Here is a 21,299-nt window from a genome sequence, read left to right as displayed (position 1 = left end):
CTTAAGAACAGGATAACAGCGATTTTCAGGGAACAAGGGAGATAAACTTAAAGTCTGGCTGCCTGTGGGCTGGGTAGAATAGAACCAAGATATTGGGGGAAACCAGCCCCCAATATTTCATGTAGGTTCTTTTCTATTTCCCTAAGTGTCGGCCTGTCTGAGAAATAAAGGGAAAAAGTACAAAACAGAGAAATTTTAAAGCTGTGTGTCCGGGGAAGACATCACATGTTAGCAGGTTCCGTGATGCCCCCCAAGCCACAAAACCAGCAAGTTTTTATTAGTGAAAATTCAAAAGGGGAGTGAGTGTACAAACAGGGTGTGGGTCACAGAGATCATATGCTTGAAGGGCAACAAAAGATCACAAGGCAGGACGTCAGGGTGAGATCACAAGGTCAGGGCAAAACTAGAATCACTAATGAACTTCTGAGAGGCAACAATGTGTTAGCAGCCCTCACTCTCGGGGCCTCCTCAGCCCCAGTATCCACTCTGGTGGCACTTGAGGAGCCCTTCAGCCTGCCACTGCACTGTGGGAGCCCCTCTCTGGGCTGGCGGAGGTGTGAAGGGAGAGGCACGGGCAGGAACCAGGGCTGTGGTGGTGCTCACAGGCCAGTGGAATTTCCCCGGGGGGCACAGGCGCAGGCTCTGCGGACCCCACACTCCGAGTGGCCAGCTGGTGCCGCTGACCCAGGGCCGTGAGGGGCTTACCACCAGGCCAGCAGCTGCAGAGGTTGTGCTGGGTCCCCCAGCACTGCCAGCACTGTGCTCAAATTCTCCCCGGGCCTCAGCTGCCTCCCTGCAGGGCAGAGCTCAGGACCTGCAGCCTGCCTGCCATGCCCAAGCCCCCCACTCCGCTGTGGCTCCCGTGCGGTCCTGGTCTGCCTGACCGGCGCTGCTCCCTGCTCCGTGGTGCCCGGTCGTATCGACCACCCAATGGCTGAGGAGTGCAGGCGCACCTTGGGACTGGTGGGCAGCTCTGCCTGCCGCCTGCAGCCCCTGTGTGGGATTCACTCGGTGATGCCAGCTGGGCTCCTGAGTCTGGTAGGGACTTGGGGAACTTTTATGTCTAGCTAAGGGATCATAAATGTACCAATCAGCACTCTCTGTCTTGCTCAGGGTTTGTAAATACACCAATCAGTACTCTGTGTCTAGCTCTAGGTTTGTAAATACACCAGTGGGTACTCTGTATCTAGCTTACCTAGTGGGGACTTGGAGAACTTTTCTGTCTAGGGCTCTGTGTCTAGTTCAAGGATTGTAAACATGCCAGTCAGCATCCTGTCAAAATGGACCAATCAGCTCTCTGTAAAATGGACCAATCAGCAGGATGTGGGTGAGGTCAGATAAGGGAATAAAAGCAGGCCACCCAAGCCAGCAGTGGCAACCGACTTGGGTCCCCTTCTACACTGTAGAAGCTTTATTCTTTTGCTCTTAACAATAAATCTTGCTGCTGCTCACTCTTTGGGTCCACACTGCCTTTAAGAGCCGTAACACTCACTGCAAAGGTCTGGAGCTTCACTGCTGACAGCGAGACCACCAACCCACCAGAAGGATGAAGCTCCAGACATGTCTGAAGGAACAAACTCCAGACACACCATCTTTAAGAACTGTAACACTCACCGCAAGGGTCCACAGCTTCATTCTTGAAGTCAGTGAGACCAAGAATCCACCAATTCCGGACACACTTCCATGTCCCACTGTGCATGCATTGTTATCATAACAGGGTTCAAGAGCAGAGAACCGGTCTGACTAGAATTCGCCAGACTGGAATTTCCTAATCCTAGCAAGCCTGGGGGCGCTGCAGGCGACTAGGGCGTGTTTCATCCTTATGTACATCTGCATAAGGCAGACGCTCCTAGGGTGGCCATTTTAGAGGCCTCGCCCTGGGAATGCATTCTTTTCCCGGGGCTGTTATTAATATTCCTTACTGGGAAAAGAGTTCAGCGATATTTCTCTTACCCATTTTCGGTGATAAGAGAAATATGACTCTGTCCTGTCCAGCCCACAGGCAGCCAGACTTTAAGGTTATCTCCCTTTTTCCCTGAAAATTGCTGTTATCCTGTTCTTAAGGTGCCCAGGTTTCATATTGTTCAAACACACATGCTCTACAAACAAGGTGTGCAGTTAATACAATCATCACAGGGTCCTGAGGCAAGATACATGCTCAGCTTACGAAGAAGATGGGATCAAGAGATTAAAGTAAAGACAAGCATAGGAAATCTCAAGAGTATTGATTAGGGAAGTGATAAATGTCCATGAAATCTTCACAATTTATGTTCTTCTGTCATGGCTTCAGCTGGTCCCTCCGTTCAGGGTCCCTGACTTCCCACAACACAAAACAAGAATCATGGTTAAGAAAAAAAGTAATTTCTACACAATAAATTTCAAATGGCAATTTATTTTTGCAAGTTTCTCATGATATCTTTCAAAATGAAGTTTTTGGCCAATTGGAGAGTGCCAATAATCTGACTCTGAGTTTGATCAAACAATATCGAAAGTAACAACTTACTAGATTTCAAGTAGCTGTCAATTAATAGCTTTTAAATTTAACAGAATGATAAAATACTGCATAGCAGATATTATTTTATAACATATATAAATATTATATATATCAGAGATTCAGTTAATGAACTTGCTTTTTCAAAACTTCTACATTTATGTATAAAATGCATGTTGTCATATATATACTCTTTCATGCCAATATGCAAAACTTTGCATAGACATGGGTACATTTATATTTAACTTTATAAGGAGGATCTTAGATGGTTTACTAAAAAAGACATATGAACTAAGTGAGAAATATGATTTTAGGCCCCAGGTGAATTTTAACATAATAAGCATTGATAATCTGAGTATCCAGCAACATACTGATATATCAATGTGAAAGATTTAGGTATCTTGGCTATACTCTAGCTCTTACCTCAAAAAACAAAGCAAAACAAAACAAAAAACCCAGACTAAAGTATTTCTAACACTTTTCTACAAGTAGAAACCAAAAAGAAATTTTGGTGTAGTCTACAAGGCACTGAAAATTTAATTAGCCAGAACATTAAAGGATCTCCATGTTCATGAAATTTTACTATGAGATAGACACATATAAGTTTAATTTTTAACCTTCTTATGCTGCAGGGTATTTTTTCATTCTAAAAACAATGGGTTTTGTTAGGAAAAGCAAATTGACCTTCTTAATTTGCTCTGTCAAGACAGTTGATTTCCCTTCTATTTGTATTATAGTGAGAAAAAGTCTGGATAGAATTGTAATCTAGAGAGACTATCTAATTTTTCAACAAAGCCTCATGGGGTGGCATTACCTTAAAATTTGGTTCTCTACAAATCTAAAATATTGATTTTGTCAGTAAGCATTTAAGGAATTGATTAAGTTCTGGGAGACTGACTCATACTAACCCAGATTTGCAAATAGGTTCGGACTCTGGTGCTAACTGAGATCCATTTGCCATAGCTACTCAGTACAGCGGGGCAGAGGGTAGTAATCTATGGTTTTGGTCTGGAAATAGAATTAATGGCACTTGTAGCATGTATTTGTCATTTATGTACTAAGCAAATAAAATAGAAATCAGCATCTAAATTACGTTGCTAGTTTATTTGTTTGCAACAAATACATCTCTCTAATTCTTAGAATGCATGAGCTCACCATTCTCATGGTTTCTTATGTGATAGAGTAGGAGCAGAGTTCAAAAAGGTGCATAATTTTGAAAATCATTTCAATTAAATCTGATGAATTGTGCCTGACATACTACAGGAAATACCTTCATATGTTAGCATGTCCTTGCCTTCCATGACTGGTATCTTCTCTAAGCAGTAATAGACAAACACTGCCAAATTCCCATTGTCAAATTTATCATTAGGTCCAGTCTAACTACTCCCTTTGTTTTTGAATCACCTGTATAATGTCATGGAGTGAAAATTCTATAAAAATTTAATTATTATTGGATTCATTTACATTCTAGACTTGCTTTGAGAAGACTATAGCAAGTTATAGTAAGAATTTTTGAAATGGTCAAGAATTCTCACTTACAGCAGAACAATAAGGTTTTGATATGAATAACCTAGGGATATGTAACTCATACATTGCCAATAGACTTTATTTGATTAGGTTTTAGGTAGCAACTTTGCTTTCTTTATTCTCAAGTCCCTTTAGGAGTAGAGAGGAGTAATTTAACTGTGTCTGTTCTTATGGTTTTATTATTTTGCACACTTTATGTTTACAGCATTTTCTTTATGAGTCTATATCTCTTGGGGTATGGAATCATATACCATTCATTATTGTATTCTTACAGCTCTTCCCACACTGACTTGCATAGAATAGCTTTAAATATATTGTTTGGATAATTGAATAAGTGAAAAATGGATTAGAGAAGGATTTCAATTTTCTTGTCTTGAAGGTTGAAGCAACCGTGATTTTATATTTAAAATAATGGTACAATCGTCACAAATATTCAGATATTTTCTTGCTTTTTCCACAATTTTTCAAATTATTGCTTGGATAATAATTCAAATGGAATAGAATAAAAATGATTGACTTATTTGAAAACTTAGTATAAAGAAAAAAACAGCAGTAGACGTTGCAAAGTCAAAAATTATTAAATGGACTGTAGGCTGTTAGAAGTTAGTAGCAAACTGTCCACCAATATCAGTGTCCCAAGTCAGTGGTCACAAGAGGGTTAATTTGGATCTATTTTATTTGGAAGTTTAGATTCATTGGGAACCCGTTATTTGCTTAGTTTCCATGTTCAGAGAAACCTTCTGCAAGTTAAACAGAGCTCCAATCAGAAAAGCAAAACCTGATGCTGTCTCAGGCCTCATTAACAGAAGCAAGAACTGTCATACACAATTTAGGTCAAACGCAAAGTAAAATAAATTTAAGATTTTTTCATTAAAAAAAACCCACATCTGTGGATTGACTAGTAACAGAGCTGCCTTTCAATACAAGTTTATAAAGCTAAAGTTAAAACTCAGATTTGAGAGTAGTTTAATAATAATTGATAAATATGATACAAGGAAATATAAGCTAAATCAGGGATGAATCAGTGCCTGTTAGAGATTTTGTTTTTGGTTTTTTTTTTTTAAGCCAGTTATTTTTTTTCTTACAATTCCATGCAAACTATATTGATATGGAGCAGTTTGTTTTTGAGTGATTGGCCACTATCTGCTACTTGATGACCCATAACTATTGGGCCCATGGAAAGAGTTACAGCTTTTACTATAGAATCCAGCATCATTAACTTTTGTGATTCTGGGATCACAGGAAGATTCTTATTTCAGTTAATTCACCAATATAACTTTTCCTTTTATTCTAAAGTCATGTACTTCATATTAGAAAATAATATATAGGTCATAGCAATAGGATGCAGTACAGAGATAATACTTTCAAATACACTAATCAACTCCCACTTTATTAATGGGTATTGGAAGCTTCTATTATTCTTTCCATTCAGGCACACTGATCTTGTGTTAAAATGAAGTGTTCACCACACGGAAAATAAAATGTGTCTTTACCTTCACTTTACGTTATGCAAAACAATTAATTTCAGATGAACTTCAGATGTAAAATGTAAATGATAAAACAAGTTTCTAGAAAAAACTTATATGTAGATCTTCATAATTTTGGAGTAGGAAGCATTCTTTAAAAAAAGACAAAAAGTATTAACTGCAAACAATTTAATAGTTTGCACTACATTACAAATAAGAACTTCTGTTTATCAAAATTCACTATTTACCGGGTGAAAAGACAAACAGAAGAGATTTAAAATACATTCACTTGACAGGAGACTTTTATCCATTATATTCAAAGGGCTTCTACAAATCATGAGGGGAAAGAAGGGGGGACTATAACTTCAACAAGCACTCCATAAAAGAAAAATATCCTCAAAGCAAATAAATATACAAAATAAATCATCCAACAGAAAAATGCAAATTAAAATCTGAATCTAATATATGTCCAGCAGTTTAAATAAAATGATGAAGACAGAAAATAACAAGTGTTGATGAAGAAATGGAAAATTGGAATGCTTTCAGTTACTACTTGAAATAGTAAAATTGGTATAAACACTTTGGGAAACTGGCAGCATTGGCTAGCGTTAATATGTGACATGCCTTATGCATACTCCTTGAGCTAGCAATTCCATTCCTAAGTATACACTCAACAAAACTACAGACATATCCCCAAAGATGTATATAGAACCCCTATTTTTAATGAGCAAAACTGTAAAAACATCATCAACAGAAGTATACAAATTCTGTCTTACTCATATAACAAAATATGTTGAGGCAATCAAAATGAATGAATTTTTTCTGCAAACTTCAACATGGATGAATCTCACAGATATAATGCTGAACAACAGAAAGACAAAACAGTATACACTGTATGAGTCTATTATATATAGTTTAAAATGAATCAGAACTAGTTGAATAGTGTTAACAGTCAGGATACCTTTGGGGAGATAGTAACTGGAGGGTTCATGAATGAGGAATATCGGCATGCTAGTTATGTTCTGTTTCTTGACCTGGACGATGGTCACATACAAATTTGTTGAGTTGTAAACTTATATGCCCTATATTATAATTGCTTCATCTTTAAAATTGTGCATTGTATAATGTCTCTGTATAATTTATTTTAGAAAAAAATGTGTCATTTAAATAACTATCATAGCAATTTGAGTACTCAGGGCACCCTTTTAATTATAATTATTGTTTATTATATTTTAAGTTCTGGGATACATGTGCAGAACATGAAGGTTTGTTACATAGGTATACATGTGCCATGGTGGTTTGCTGCACTTATCAACCCATCATCTAGGATGTTTGTTTGTTTGTTTGTTTTTTGAGATGGAATCTCGCTCTGTTGCCCAGGCTGGAGTGCAGTGCTGTGATCTCGGCTCACTGCAAGCTCTGCCTCCCGGGTTCACACCATTCCTTTGCCTCAGCCTCCCTAGTAGATGGGACTACAGGTACCCGCCACCACGCCCGGCCAATTTTTTGTATTTTTAGTAGACATGGGGTTTCACTGTGTTAGCTAGGATGGTCTCAATCTCCTGACCCCATGATTTGCCCACCTTGGCCTCCCAAAGTGCTGAGATTACAGGCCTGAGCCACCACACGCAGCCCCCATCATCTAGGTTTTAAGCCCTGCATGCATTAGGTATTTGTCCTAATGATCTCTCACCTCTCGCCCCCCACTGCCCGACAGGCCCAAGCATGTGATGGTCCCCTCCCTGTGTCCATGTGTGCTCATTATGCAACTCCCTCTTGTGAGTGAGAACATATGGTATTTGGTTTTCTGTTCCTGTGTTTGTTTACTGAGAATGATGGTTTCCACCTTCCTCTATGTCCCTGCAAAGGGCATGAATTCATTCTTTTTTATGGCTGCATAGTATTCCATGGTATATATCTGCCATATTTTCTTTATCCAGTCTATCATTGATGGGAATTTGGGTTGGTTCCAAGTCTTTGCTATTGTGAATAGTGCTGCAATAAACATCTGTGTGCATGTGTCTTTATAGTAGAATGATTTATAATCCTTTGGGTATACACCCAATAATGGAATTGCTGGGTCAAATGGTATTTCTGGTTCTAGATCCTTGAGGAATCGCCACACTGTCTTCCACAATGGTCGAACAAATTTACACTCCTACCAACAGTGTAAAAGTGTTCCTATTTCTCCACATCCTCTCCAGCATCTGTTGTTTCCTGACTTTTTAATGATCGCCATACTAACTGGCATGAGATGGTATGTCACTGTGGTTTTAATTTGCATTTTTCTAATGATCAGTGATGATGAGCTACAGAATGGGAGAACATTTTTGCAATCTGTCCATCTGACAAAGTTCTAATACCCAGAATCTACAAGAAACTTGAACAAATTTACAAGAAAAAAACAACCCCATCAAAAAGTGCATAAAGGCTATGAACAGATACTTCTCAAAAGTGACACTTCCTTTTGATGAATAGGAATCATTCTGTATCTACTGAGACAAGCTACCTTCTCTTGTTTCCTAAACCTTCCCAAAGGCTTATTTTTGGGAAGCGGCATACATATTTGAAATATGTAACTTTGCCTTTTTGTTGTTTGACAGCCTCAAAGTTCTTTTTTCTCATGAACCTAGGGTATAGTACAATACAATGAAAACTATTTCATAAAGTATGTTTAAGGAATACAAGATAATAATAACCTTCTCTTATTGTTAAATAAAAGGATGTCATGGAACAGTAGGGTTCCTTTCTGAAAATTTGAAGAAAAAATGTAAACCGGAGACAATATCTATTGCTATATAAATAGTAAAACTTCCTGCTTTCAAAGAATTGGTGTATCTTCTCAAACCCAAAAACTAAAGACCATGGGCAAAATGTCTCATTTATATAGAAATTTTTGTATTGTTTCTGGAAAGACTATAATGTACACAGCAACCAAAGCAAAATTACTCCTATATTGAAACTTTTTTTTTTTTTAAATATTCCAATCTATATTTAAATAAAACCATGTGAGCACTCCTGTTTCACTATATTCATTTCAAGGACACTTACAGATACACTGTATAACAATTTTCTGCCAATATCACAGCAGGATGATACACAGCATTTTTCTTAAAGCTTTGAAACTCTTGAATGAGAGGTGGAGCACTAAGTGTAGACATTTAATGTATTAAATTTCTAAGACTTCAAAGGGAGCATAATTAAGTCAATGCTACATAATTTCTCCAGGGACAAAAAAAAAAAAAAAAAGATGCAAACAGAATTGATATGCTTATTTTTCCCCTTAGCAATTACATGACAATGCTAAGTGAGCAATTTCTTTGATAAAACTCATTATTCTGACTTTAAAGTTAATACTTTTCTTGAATATTTCAGTGACTTTCCGTGCTAACTTATAAAGTATAGAAAACAGTGAAGTTGAAAGTTCTGCTATTCCCCTCTTTTACTAGAATTTTTTCCCTCAACTTCTCCTTGTTTAAGGCTGAACTTGGTTGTGTCTCTGACCCCATCATAACCTTTAGCTTCTCCGTCTTTCCTAATTTCTCAATCTGTCAGTTTCTCTCTAGCTTCATTTGCCTTTCTGTCTATTGTATAATCCATGGTAAGCCATTTTCAATAAATTCTTGTAGGATCCAAAAATTCTGCACCCCTTTGACCTGCTGACAACCTATTTGACCAGTTTCAAACTCTGGGTGTCCTCTACAATCTGCAGAGGTGCAGAACATAGATGGAGGAAGTTAGAGAAGAACATCAGTTAGATCTAGAGAGGCCTTTAATTTACTCAACTATATATTTGGAATTGGACAAAATATTACATATTTCATTTTTCAAATATGAAATACCATGATTTAATATTATTTCATAAAATCTATAAAAACTGGTCTTAAAAGTCCCTTATCTTTGTTGAGCTTTAATCTCTAAAAATCTGAAAGAATATTCTGGACCTTTCAACTCAAGAAAGTTAAAGGGGATCACTCTCAGATTCTCATGAAAATATGAAAAATTGAATAGGTATATAAACCAACAACAATGAGAAAAGGAACAGAGGCCATCAGAAAAGTGTTTTGCCTAAATTACTGAAACATAAAAAGGAAGCAGTGATATTTGATCAGAGGAAGCAGTGATGTCTGGCAAAGCAGGGTGGCAGGGGCCGTAGACTAGAGACTGTCATAGGGGCAGCAATTAAGCATCAAGACCTCTACCTGCAGAGGCATAGAAGTCTTGATAGTTGAAAAGGTCAAATAGAAGGTAGGTGTGAGATGGAGAGCTCAAAATATGAGAACATAGAGGATTCTTGTCGTTCGCAGTAGTGAGGTTCTATAAAATCCTATGAACACTGTGTTTATGAACACTGAATCATTGCTCCTAGGGGAATAGTTTGGTCCCTTGTAAGCCTCTGCCTTTTTTGTATTTATATTTAAAAGCACTTTATGTAATACGCATTGCTGATTCATTAACATTGAACTCAAGGCCAACAGCACTATAACTCTTGCCTGTACACAGTTTATCTAACAGAGGTATTTTCTGTGTGATGCACATCACAGCTTTCTGGTGCTCAGGGACACTAGACCAGCACTTTAGCACCATGTTTGGGTGACATTTTAAACAGGGAAATTACCGATGAAAGCACAAAAAATTGAAAAAGGCACTAAATAAATAGATTGAGCAAAGAACACATGCTTGCCATAGAGGAGCTGAAACAAGAATGCAGAGAGCAGCTTTATTTGACCTTAATTACTAACAACTCATGTTTTTGAGCTCTGCAAATATATGATCAGGAAAGTGCCCTGAGGATTGATTTTGGAATTACATATAAAGTTTAGTGAATAGGTGAAATTGCAAAAACTAAATCAGTTAATAAAGCAGACTGATTGTACTTAAATATATGTTGATTCTCACATGCTGTCACATGCAAAATGCTCTTGAAAGCTGACATTTATCCCTTTTAAAAAAGTAAGAAGCATAGGATTCTCTTCTAAATAAATAGGTGAATTTTCTAGGTGAACTGGGGCAACTAATGTCGCCATGATTATCCAAGAGCAAGGTAACATAAATACACATGCAAAATCTTGTACTAGCTCCAGTAAAATGACCATATCCATCTTCTATCTACTCAATCTAAATGATCAAATTACCATTATGTAATGAATTAATGCTATTGATGTTCTGAGGTAAATCATTTTTTAACTTAGGAATTTTTAATTAACTACATTATTCATCAAGGGTTAAGTTAGAATGAATACATTTTCTGGACTTAAGTGAAAATAATGACAATGATTGTGGATGCTTGTCATTCACAGTAGTTAGGTTCTATAAAATTCCCACGAACACTGCATTCGTGAATGTCAAATCACTACTCCTAGGGGAAATACAGAGTTTGGTCCCTCCCAGTCTTTGGTTTTATGCATTTCTATTTAAAGGCACTTTATTTAATATTCATTGTTGATTCATTATAATTGAACTTGTGGCCAACAGCACTAAAATTCTTGCCTCTACACAGCTTATTACCACAGATGTTTTCTCTGTAAGAAAAAAAAAAAAAAAGCAAAACACTCTTCCTTCAGAAGTTACTTCAAGATATTTCCCAGCAAAGCAGGAAACTAAGAAATTGTAAGACACAAGAACCAGGAATTTGTGGATCTGACCCACTAGAATTTATCTGACTTTTAGGGATACACCAGAAACAAAGCAGGAAGTTGGGGGGGGGGAGCTTTGGGAGGAAAGGCTGCAGTCAGGAAATGGGGATTTTGGAGATTTGTTATTGATAACAAGAATTTAGAATTTTAGTAGCCAAAGATGAAATGAAGAGAAAAGTAAGACAAGTAATAACTCAAACAAAAAAACCTGAAGCTGAAAACCTAAACATAATCATACCTTAATACTTTGTTGTACAGTCAACAATATTTATAGTGATAAAATATAAGCAAATTACAGATTTTCATCTTATAAAGCCAACTTTTAGTCAAGGTATGAACAATTTATTTCTGGTAACAGAATAGAAAATACATTCTTCCAACACACTCGATATAAAGATAAATCTGTGGATCATGGAGGCTAAGAGGTAGAAGAGTGGAAAAATAGTGAATGAACCTTTACAACTAGTATATTGTCTTTACAGATACTATACTGTCAACAGTAGTTGGTATGGTAATAGAAGTGTAATTGTGTTATATAAAGTTATTTAAAATTATACTATAACTAGTTATATATTGAGAGGACATGCAGGTGTGGGTGAAGTATATGAAGTAAATCATTACGTACCATATAAGAAAAGGTAGGTAAGAGATAAACTAATAAATCAACCAATAATATTTACTAGAGTAAGTAAAAATTAAAACAAAAAATTAAAGAGCTAAGAGTCATTTAATCTACTGATATGGTTGGCTGTGTTCCCACTCAAATTTCATCTTAAATTGTAGCTCCCATAGTTCCCATGTATTGTGGGAGGGACCCGGGGGAGGTAATTGAATCATGGGAGCAGTTTCCCTCATACTGTTCTCTTGGTAGTGAATCAGTCTTACGAGATCTGTTGGTTTTATAAGGGGTTTCCCCTTTGGATTGGCTCTCATTCTCTCTTGTCTGCTACCATGTAAGACGTGCCTTTCACTTTCCACCATGGTTCTGAGGCCTCCCCAGCCCCGCGGAACTGTGAGTCCGTTAAACCTCTTTTTCTTTATAAATTACCCAGTCTCAGGTATGACCTTATTAGCAGCATGAGAATGGACTAATACATCTACCAAGGGAATATCATATAGCCATTAAATATTATTAGGAACACTTCACAGGTCTCAATACAATGATCTCCTAGAAGTTACTAAGTTTAAAAATCCAAACTCAGAATTTAAACCTAGTATACAACTATTTATGTAAGAAAAATAATAAAAATGTGCGTGTGTGTGTATACTTGGAATGCCACTTAAGAAACATTATTAGTCTCATAAAAAGGAACTCAGGTGTTTGAAGAACAGTGGCAGGATATTGTCTTGTTGAACGTTTTAAATTTTGAACAACGCAAATACACAGGGTATGCTAAAAGTAAATACAAATTAAATTTTGAAATTAAAAATAAATAATTAATTCTGAAAAGAATAACTGGAGGTAGGAAAACATAAACTCTTGTTTTTAATTTTAAAACCCTCATTATAATTTTGTTTTTTAATTATGTTCATGTATCATACACACACACGCATTCTGAATTGTTTGCCCACCATTGTTTGCTTGGATAATTCTTATTTATTTTTCAAGATTCTGGTGACACACCTTATCTGCAAAACTTGTCGTGGCCCTGGCTAAGCCCTCTGTAGCATGAGTCAGTTCTCCTACGGTATTCCAGAACACCATTGATCCATCACTATTATAGAATTTTCTTTCACATACTAGTATTTAGTTATATGCTGCCTCCTCCAGTAGACTGAGTAAAACTCCAGGTCACACAGAAATGATTCCTCTTTATGTCTTCAGAATTTCAATGCACTCTTTTGAATTCAGTTCTGCCTCTCTTTTGAATGAACTGCTCCCAGCACTAATAGGGTGAGCCTATTCCCTACTCAAGAGAAACAATCCTGGAACCCATGGAGGAGGTGGGATGTGTCTGAAAACAACTAATTGAGAAACAGGAACCATCTTGCAGGTCAGAGAACAGTGTAATAGAGTGAGCTTAGGTCAGGATAGAGGTGGTGGTAGTTCACATTCTTTCTGCCATTCCTACATCACTGCTTAAGATGCCTGTGGAATAACTTGTCCACAGTTTGGAGAGATAAAATCAGTGATTATAAAAGATAAGTTACTAAAAATAATGCTGGATGAGTGGGGAAAGACAGAAGAGTCTCTAAGGAAAGATCATAGATTGTATGTGTTTGGGGACTAAGACGGAAGGGATACATTATTGTAAGCATAAAGTTCAGGGTCAAGGTTGGGGGACAAGATGAGAAGTTAGGATCATATCAGTTGAAATTGATGATCAGAAATACAAGGATGATCAACGAAAATTCCTTTAATGAAGTCTGAACTAATTCCGTCTACCTCTGAAGCAAAAATTGTCAGTTATTGGTAATGAGTCCCCTGGTAGAGCTTCATGAATTCTAACACTCTGGGATCTTAGCTCATCAATACTCTTTTTCCATTCTACAATCTCCTCTTCATCACTGGTTGCTCTCCCAATACCTGTGTAAAAAGGTTCACCTTGTTTTATCCTAAAAATGAAACAGATTTCCCTGGTTCTGATATCCATCTCATGGGATTTTTAAAAATTTTAAACCATAATTTACCCTTACTTTCATCACCAAACTTCTCAACAGGGTAGTCAACACACCTACCTCTACCCATTCCTTCCCTAGCCCTTTGCCTTCTTGCTGTATGCCTGCCTCTGTGCTTTTGTTTATGGTCTTCCTGCTGCTTAGAATGCCCTTCCCACCCTTTTCTGCCTGATCCAATCCACATGTCCTTTAATGCTCAACTCAAGAAGCACCTCCTTCAAGACGCCATCTGTAGCAAGCTCCTTCCTCAACATTTCACAGCTGTATACTTTACCTCTGGAACCAGACATGGCTGGCTCTGGAGCTCAGCGGAGATGTATGTGTTCTGCCATTGCATGCATCTTATAATGTTGATACCCTTTCATTTTCCTTCTCCAACACCAGGCTATAAACTTGAGAAGAGGAATGGGATCTTTGTTGTCATTTTATCACTAGTGCCTAGCATAGTTTCTAGGATGAACTGGAAAACTAATGAACTAGTAAATCAATGTGTATTAAACTAATGAAAAACAAATAAACTACATCTCAAGCACTGACCTTTCTCCTGGTCTCCAGTCATGCATTTATAACCAACCTGTCTGGGAACCAAGGTTAAGCACACAAACTCTAGAGACAAACGTATTGGAATTAATCCCAGATCTGTCTCTTCCTAGTTGTGTCATCTTGACAACTTAAACCCTATATGCCTCAGTTTTCTTATCTACAAAACAAGGATGACGTTAGTACCAACTCAAAGGCGTTTTTATGAAGACTATGAGTCCATTTTTTAAAAAGGTCTTAGAAAAGAAAACACTAAGTAGTAAGAAGATAGTAAGTACTATATAGGTGTTGAAACATACTTAAGACCACATGAAGAATCCACTGTTAGCTCAAATTTTACATGATCCAAATTGAACTCTCAAACATACTCCTCTGTCTTATTTGCTCATAACAACTAATGGAACCTGTTATGGGTAAAGTTGTGTCATCATTACCTCCTTCTCAAATTTATATGTTGAATTCCTAATACCCAGTACCTTAGAATATGACCTTATTTGGAGATAAGGTCTTTACAGAGGTAATCAAATTAAAATGAGGTCATTAGGGTGAACCCTCCTCCAAATGACTCACGTCCTTATAGGAAAGGGAAATTTGGATACACAAACATACAGGAAGAGAAGAAAATGTGAATAGACATTGGAAAGAGACAATTCATCTACAAGCCAAGGAGGGAGGCTTAGAACAGTTCCTTCCCTCACACCCCTCAGAATAAATAAACCTTGTCAACATCTTGATTTTAGATTTCTAGTCTCCAGAACTGTGAGATGCAAACTTTCTGTTGTTTAAGCCTATGACAGTTCTAGCAAAGAATACACTAGCATTGTCTCTGCTATAATGAACTACCCAAGATGGGCAATTTATAAAGGAAATCAGTTTAATTTTCTCACAATTCCACATGGCTGAGGAGGCTTCAGGAAACTAGCAGTCATGGTGGAAGGAGAAGCAAGCACCTTTTCCACAAGGCAACAGGAGAGAGTGACAGCGCAGGGGAACCTGCCACGTTTAAACAATCAGATCTCCTGAGAACTCCCTCACTATCGTGAGAACGGCATGGGGGAAACCACTACCATGATCCACTCACCTCCCACCAGGTCCCTCCCTCAACACATGGGGATTACCATTCAAGATGAGATTTGGGTGGGGGCACAGAGCAAAACCATATCAATACCACTTCTCTTTTGCAAATTCCTAACCCATGACACGAAGTCTAGTTCAAATATACCTGCTCAGTGAAGTTTCCTCTCATCTCCTTCAACAAAAATGACTATAGATGCTTCAACCTCATCTATTGCAATTTTAACATCCTATTTTATATTACATTCCCTGTGAACTTGTTTCCACCTTCCAGATTTGTATTTCTTGAAGGAAGGAACCAACTTCTTTAAAACTGGAAATATTTTATATTATGAAAAAAATATAGTAGTTCAATAAGATTCTCTAAGTCATTTGATGAACTCAAAAAGTAAAATGTTTATATTTGTCTTTAAAATGCATAATGAAGTTTCCTATTAAAATGAAAAAATTGGTATTACTGACGGTTTTACACAAGTTTTACCCTTCTTAGTGATTTATATTCTGCCTTATGTTTTTTGATACCAACTATATAGTGAGTGTCAAAGAACTTCTAACATGTTCCTAATTTGGAAGCTTTATAGCAGTACTTCAGGAGCTAACAGAAGCATAATAGTGAAATAAGGCAAAAACAAAAAAAAAGTATTAAACAAATAAATTCCCTCCCAAATTTAAAATGTTTTTTAAAATTCCATGTAAAAGTATGTAACGTCATGACCAGTTCTACCACTACGTAACATTAAAAACTTGAAGTAGGGCAAAAAGACTTGACAATAAACTTTTACAAGGCAATAGCAGGCATTTCAGAACATAGAAATGTTACACCAATCACTGAAAAGTCTTAATTGTATTTTTACTAAATTTCAGAGCTTCTAACTAAATGAACAGATACAATTAAAAATTTGAGGATGTAGCATCATAAAATATACAGTGGTCATCACTTTACGGAGTTTCAGACAATTATTTGTGTTGGTACAAAGTTCACAGGGAAGATATAAATCTGTATATGTTTTTGTAACTGTAATCATGTTTATGAAATAATATCCTGATTCAAGTACATTTCTTTTTTCAGAAGTAAAATTTTAAATTACAAAAAATACTAAGGATTAGTTAGAGAGCTATGCACTTGTGAATTTATTCTTGATCTTACCAGATTCATTCAGGTCAACGGCACATTTAAACTTCTATAAGACTTCTTAAAATTGTTCTGTCTATGTGTCCAAATATATATAAATACAAATGTTCTCAGCAATTAACTGGACAGTAAGGGGTAAATGAGATGAGCGAGCAAGCACTATGCTACCTCCATTAGTGTTAACAAAAGTTGTGTAATTAATTCCTTCGCACTGCTCTTAATTTTCATCTCCTCTGTAGGGCCTATTCCAAAGCTTTTAATTTTTTTGCACAACTCTCACCCCAAGACAACTTTCACTTACCTCAGTAATGAAGGATTTGGCTGTGGCAGGATTCATAACAAGGATCGCTCGCCTAAGAGTGTCTCGATAGCGATTCAGTTCTTCTATTCTCATGGTGTCAAAGAGAGTGGTGATCATTTTATTGATGTTGTTTTCTACCTTCTGAAGTGCAACATCCATTCCCTGCTGAGAAACTTTGTCCAAGAACTCTTGTATTCCACGGATATCTGAAAACATCAAAAGCCCGTCAAAATACATGTGAATTATGGTACAGAAGGAAGGCATAAGCTATTTCACCTGTATCAGAATATTGTTCCACATTGTAGGCTCTCAGAAGATGTGCCAAACCTTAAACATATTTGAGAGTTCCATCAGCTACTCAATTACCAATTGAGTATATACTGTAAAAATTCTATCTTACATTTCTTATCATTAATTGAGTAGCTGATGGAACTCTCAAATATGTTTAAGGTTTGGCACATTTTGATGTGTTCACATGAAAAATGTAGCAACTGCTATTTTTAAAAAAGATTTCTTTATATCTACATGGAACCTAAATGATATCCATGCTAGGAATGTTGGGTGAGGGCACAGGGAGGTGGTTGGAGAGATGCCCCATTTCTCTAGAGCCAAACATGAATAAGGGAAAGACATTCCCTATTTTCCTTAGCATTTTAAATGGTAGTATTAACCTCATGTAAGCATGAATATCATTGATGACAGATGAATCTGAATCAAGATTATGAATGTTTCTTAAAATAGGCAACAGTATCACTAAACTTGACTTTTATCAGTTAAACAGAAAGCTTCGAAAGGTTATCTTTGAAGGGCTCAGGTCACTTAGACTACAAATAAAAGCTGCATTTTAATCTATCTAATGAGTATTACCTCCTTAGCTAAATTTGGAAAAGTTGGTAGGAGACACCAAATTTGTCTTAGTAAGGAGAACATATTTAATGTGCAAAACATATTTTTTCAATACTTATTTCAGCATTTTAGAAAATGTTAAGCAACATTTTTGAATTTATGATGATCAGCAAAATATTTACATACTCATTCCAAAATAAGCAGTTCTAGAAATTTATCAAATTAAAACGTTCAGTATCCATGTCACATTTAAATAAGAAAAGTAAAATTTAATCTAAAGAGTTTATCATTTGTACTTTGATGTGTATTTGAGTAACAATGAGTGTCTGAAATATCACAAATATTTCTTCGTGGTATCAGATTGCTTGTTTATAGAAGAAGATATCTGAATTAAGTATCTGGCACAATACAAGCTTAATATAGATTATATTATAATCTTAATATAGTAGATTTTCTTTTACTATATCATAAACTATGTTTTTCATTACATATCCAAAGAATAAAATATTTAAAGGGCAAATACCAGAGAAACAAGTAAATGGGATCGTAGGGAACTTATGAGTAGACTAGATCTCAAAATCCTTAATAGTGTGTGTTTGCCTGTTTGTCTGCATGTAAAATTTGCCTCTCAATGGCAATAGTTAAATTACATATTTTTCAACATACAAACCAGAAAAAGCAATAAGTAAACCCACAGAACAGGAAAACAAATAGCCAAAAATTTGGAAACTACGTTTACTCTTATAAACATTTATATTTAAAAAGTTACAAATTGACTAAAATAACAATTTTGCTTTCTTCTTCTGATTGCTTTCATTTTAAAATAGTTGTTATAAATATTATATGTTTCGTTATCTGATGACTTTCAAAATCTTTACAACATATGTACTGCGTAAATTCTATCTTACATTTCTTATCATTAATTATATTGTAAACCCAGGATGTTACTATCAAAGCAGGTTAAAAGAATAAAATCCTCAGCTAAGGCAGAGGATGAAATAAAAGAGCTGGAATAATAAAGGTGTTGTATATTCATTCAATATCCAAGTCAGAATGTACATAAGGGTGTAAGACTCTGAAGCATGAATTAAGCAAATGGTTAAATTTGATGGAATTTGGTTGATACAGGTAGAAGTACAATAACGAGACTATGTACACTCTAAGCAGATGTTCTTAAAGTTTGATATGAATCAGAATCATTTGAGAAATTTATCAAAAATATACAAGCTTGGGCTTCACCCCAGAATCAATACACCTTTAGAATACATGTGAGAGGCCCAGTGTGGTGGCTCACACCTGTAATCCCAGCACTTTGGGAGGCCGAGGCAGCAGATCATGAGATCAGGAGTTTGAGACCAGCCTGGCCAATATGGTGAAACCCTGTCTCTACTAAAACTACAAATATTAGTCAGGCGTGGTGGCACACGCCTATAGTCCCAGCTACTTGGGAGACTGAGGCAGAAGAATTGCTTGAACCGGGAGTTGGAAGTTGCAGTGAGCCGAGATCATCCCACTGCACTCCAGCCTGGGTGACAGAGTGAGACTCCGTCTCAAAAAAAAAGAAAAAAAAAAAAAAAGAAAAGAAAAAGAAAAAAAAAATACATGTCAGAGCAGACAGAGCAGATTATTGATTTCAAATTGTAAGTTGTTCTTTGAGTTACTTAAAGTGTACATCTGAATACAAGGCAAACAAAACAAAAGTTACATTGAAATAGATCCAAGATACTCAGAAAACAGAGCACGACTAGAGAATAAAGTTTCAGATTACTTACCCTCTATGAAATCTTCTGATTACAAAAATAAAATACCAGTGCTAGTTTGCATCCTCACTTTGAGAAAAAAAACTTGTTCTCCAAAACCATTTGTTGAATATTAGACACAATGCTAGGAGCTCAGAGCACATCAATGAATACCCATCCACACATTAAAACAAACAATAAACAAGTAAACAAACTAAAAAACCACAAAGCACACTAAGTGTTTGGAAGAAAACAATGAGTGCATTGGTAGATGATAATAGGAGGATCTATTTTCGTTAGAGGATGGTTTCTCTGCAAAACTCGTATTTAAACTCTGAGGTAAAGGAATAAGAAGACATTATCCAAGCAAAGAGATAAGGAGAAAGGCAACAGCTCAGAAAATACCCAGGATATTAAAGAGCCTGTGGATGAAAAACCTATAGGAGGCCACTGGTTGCAGCCTAGCCAGTGAGACATGAAGCTGGATAGAGAGGAAGAGTCAGGTTATGTAGATCTCTGTGAGACACAGGAAGAGGTTTTAATTTTATTCTAAATACAGCTTTAATCTATCAAAAGTTTCAAGCAGAGGATCTGCCTTAAGTGGATGACTGGATACGAGAGCAGAATGAAAAGCAGTTTAAGTCTGGAAGTGACGCGTTTGATTGTATGCTTTAAATTGGGGCTGGGCGCGCTGGCTTATGTCTGAAATCCCAGCACTTTGGGAGGCTGAAGTGGGCGGATCACTTGAGGCCAGGAGTTCGTGACCAGCCTGGCTAACATGGTAAACCTCGTCTCTACTAAAAATACATAAAATTACCCAGGCTGAGGCATGAAAATGGCTTGAACCAGGGAAGTGGAGGTTGCAGTGAGCTGAGATCGTGCCACTGCACTCCAACATGGGTGACAGAGTGAGATGCCGCCTCAAAATTTTTTTAAATAAATTGGTCTAGTAAATTAATTCTCCTTAATTTGAAACTATATAATTTTTTTAGCTTTAATTTTTGATCAGAGTGATATACATACTGAAAAGTGATGTGACAAACGACCACTATAACCCCTCTGTTTCCTTACACTGGAATTCTGGTGGTCACTTCTTAGATATGTAACTAAAATTTTTTGAAAAGTTTTCCTCAACTGTAAATGAATAATTTATTTGTTTATATATATTTTGGAGACAGGGTCCCACTCTATTAACCAGGTTGGAGTATAGTGGCATGATATCAGCTCATTGCAACCGCCACATCCCAGGCTCAAGCGATCCTCCCACCTCAGCCTCCTAAGTAGCTGAGACTACAGGTGCACACCTCCATGCCAGGCTAACTTTTGTATTTTTGGTAAAGATAGGGATTCATCATGTTGGCCAGGCTGGTTTGAACTTCTGAGCTCAGGCAATCCACCTGCCTTGGCCTCCCAAAGCGCTGGGATTACAGGCTTAAGCCATCACTCCCAGCAAAAAATATTTATCTTATAGAAGTCTTCAAAGATTGATTTTGCAAAAATGTCTGTGTGTGTTTGTTGTATATATACAAAATCTAGTGTAGGGTCTAACATATGGTAATTCTTTTATTGTTAGTAATAGAACATGACCCTTTGTTAAGAGACCACCGTTCTTCCTACCAATAGACCAGATTGCTTCAATTTTACTGATGGCTAGCTACCCAAAATGGCAAGCATAAATTGCAAGGTAGTCTCATGGAATGCAGAAGTTAAGCATAAATAGTTTTGCTTATTTGAGCAAATGACACCAAATACCCATGTTATGTGGCAATTGGTAAGTTCAATGGGAGAAGATTCCTGTTTATGAGCTGTTTATGAGCTGCTCTGTGTAAAAGAGTCATTAAAAAAGAGAGTAGCCTGGGCGCAGTGACTCATGTCTGTAATCCCAGCACTTTGGGAGGCTGAGGCAGGTGGATTGCCTGAGGTCAGGA

The 21,299-nt window shown here is 36.8% G+C and overlaps 1 protein-coding gene across 1 annotated transcript in view; it reads right to left on the bottom strand.

The window, feature by feature from the left end:
• LOC105553917 (glutamate receptor ionotropic, delta-2-like) overlaps positions 1 to 21,299 on the bottom strand; it is a gene marked incomplete at its 3' end in the record, with an annotated part of 1,194,618 nt that overhangs the window by 307,406 nt on the left and 865,913 nt on the right. Inside the window, exon 4 of the mRNA XM_012000105.1 lies at positions 16,787 to 16,992. Coding sequence (XP_011855495.1) covers positions 16,787 to 16,992 — 206 coding nt within the window. The remainder of the gene's footprint in view (positions 1 to 16,786; positions 16,993 to 21,299) is intronic.

The sequence above is a fragment of the Mandrillus leucophaeus genome, unplaced genomic scaffold (assembly GCF_000951045.1).
Source record: "Mandrillus leucophaeus isolate KB7577 unplaced genomic scaffold, Mleu.le_1.0 Scaffold617, whole genome shotgun sequence".
NCBI classification, from domain to species: Eukaryota; Metazoa; Chordata; class Mammalia; order Primates; family Cercopithecidae; genus Mandrillus; species Mandrillus leucophaeus.
This window is presented reverse-complemented; position numbering and strand designations above follow the sequence as displayed.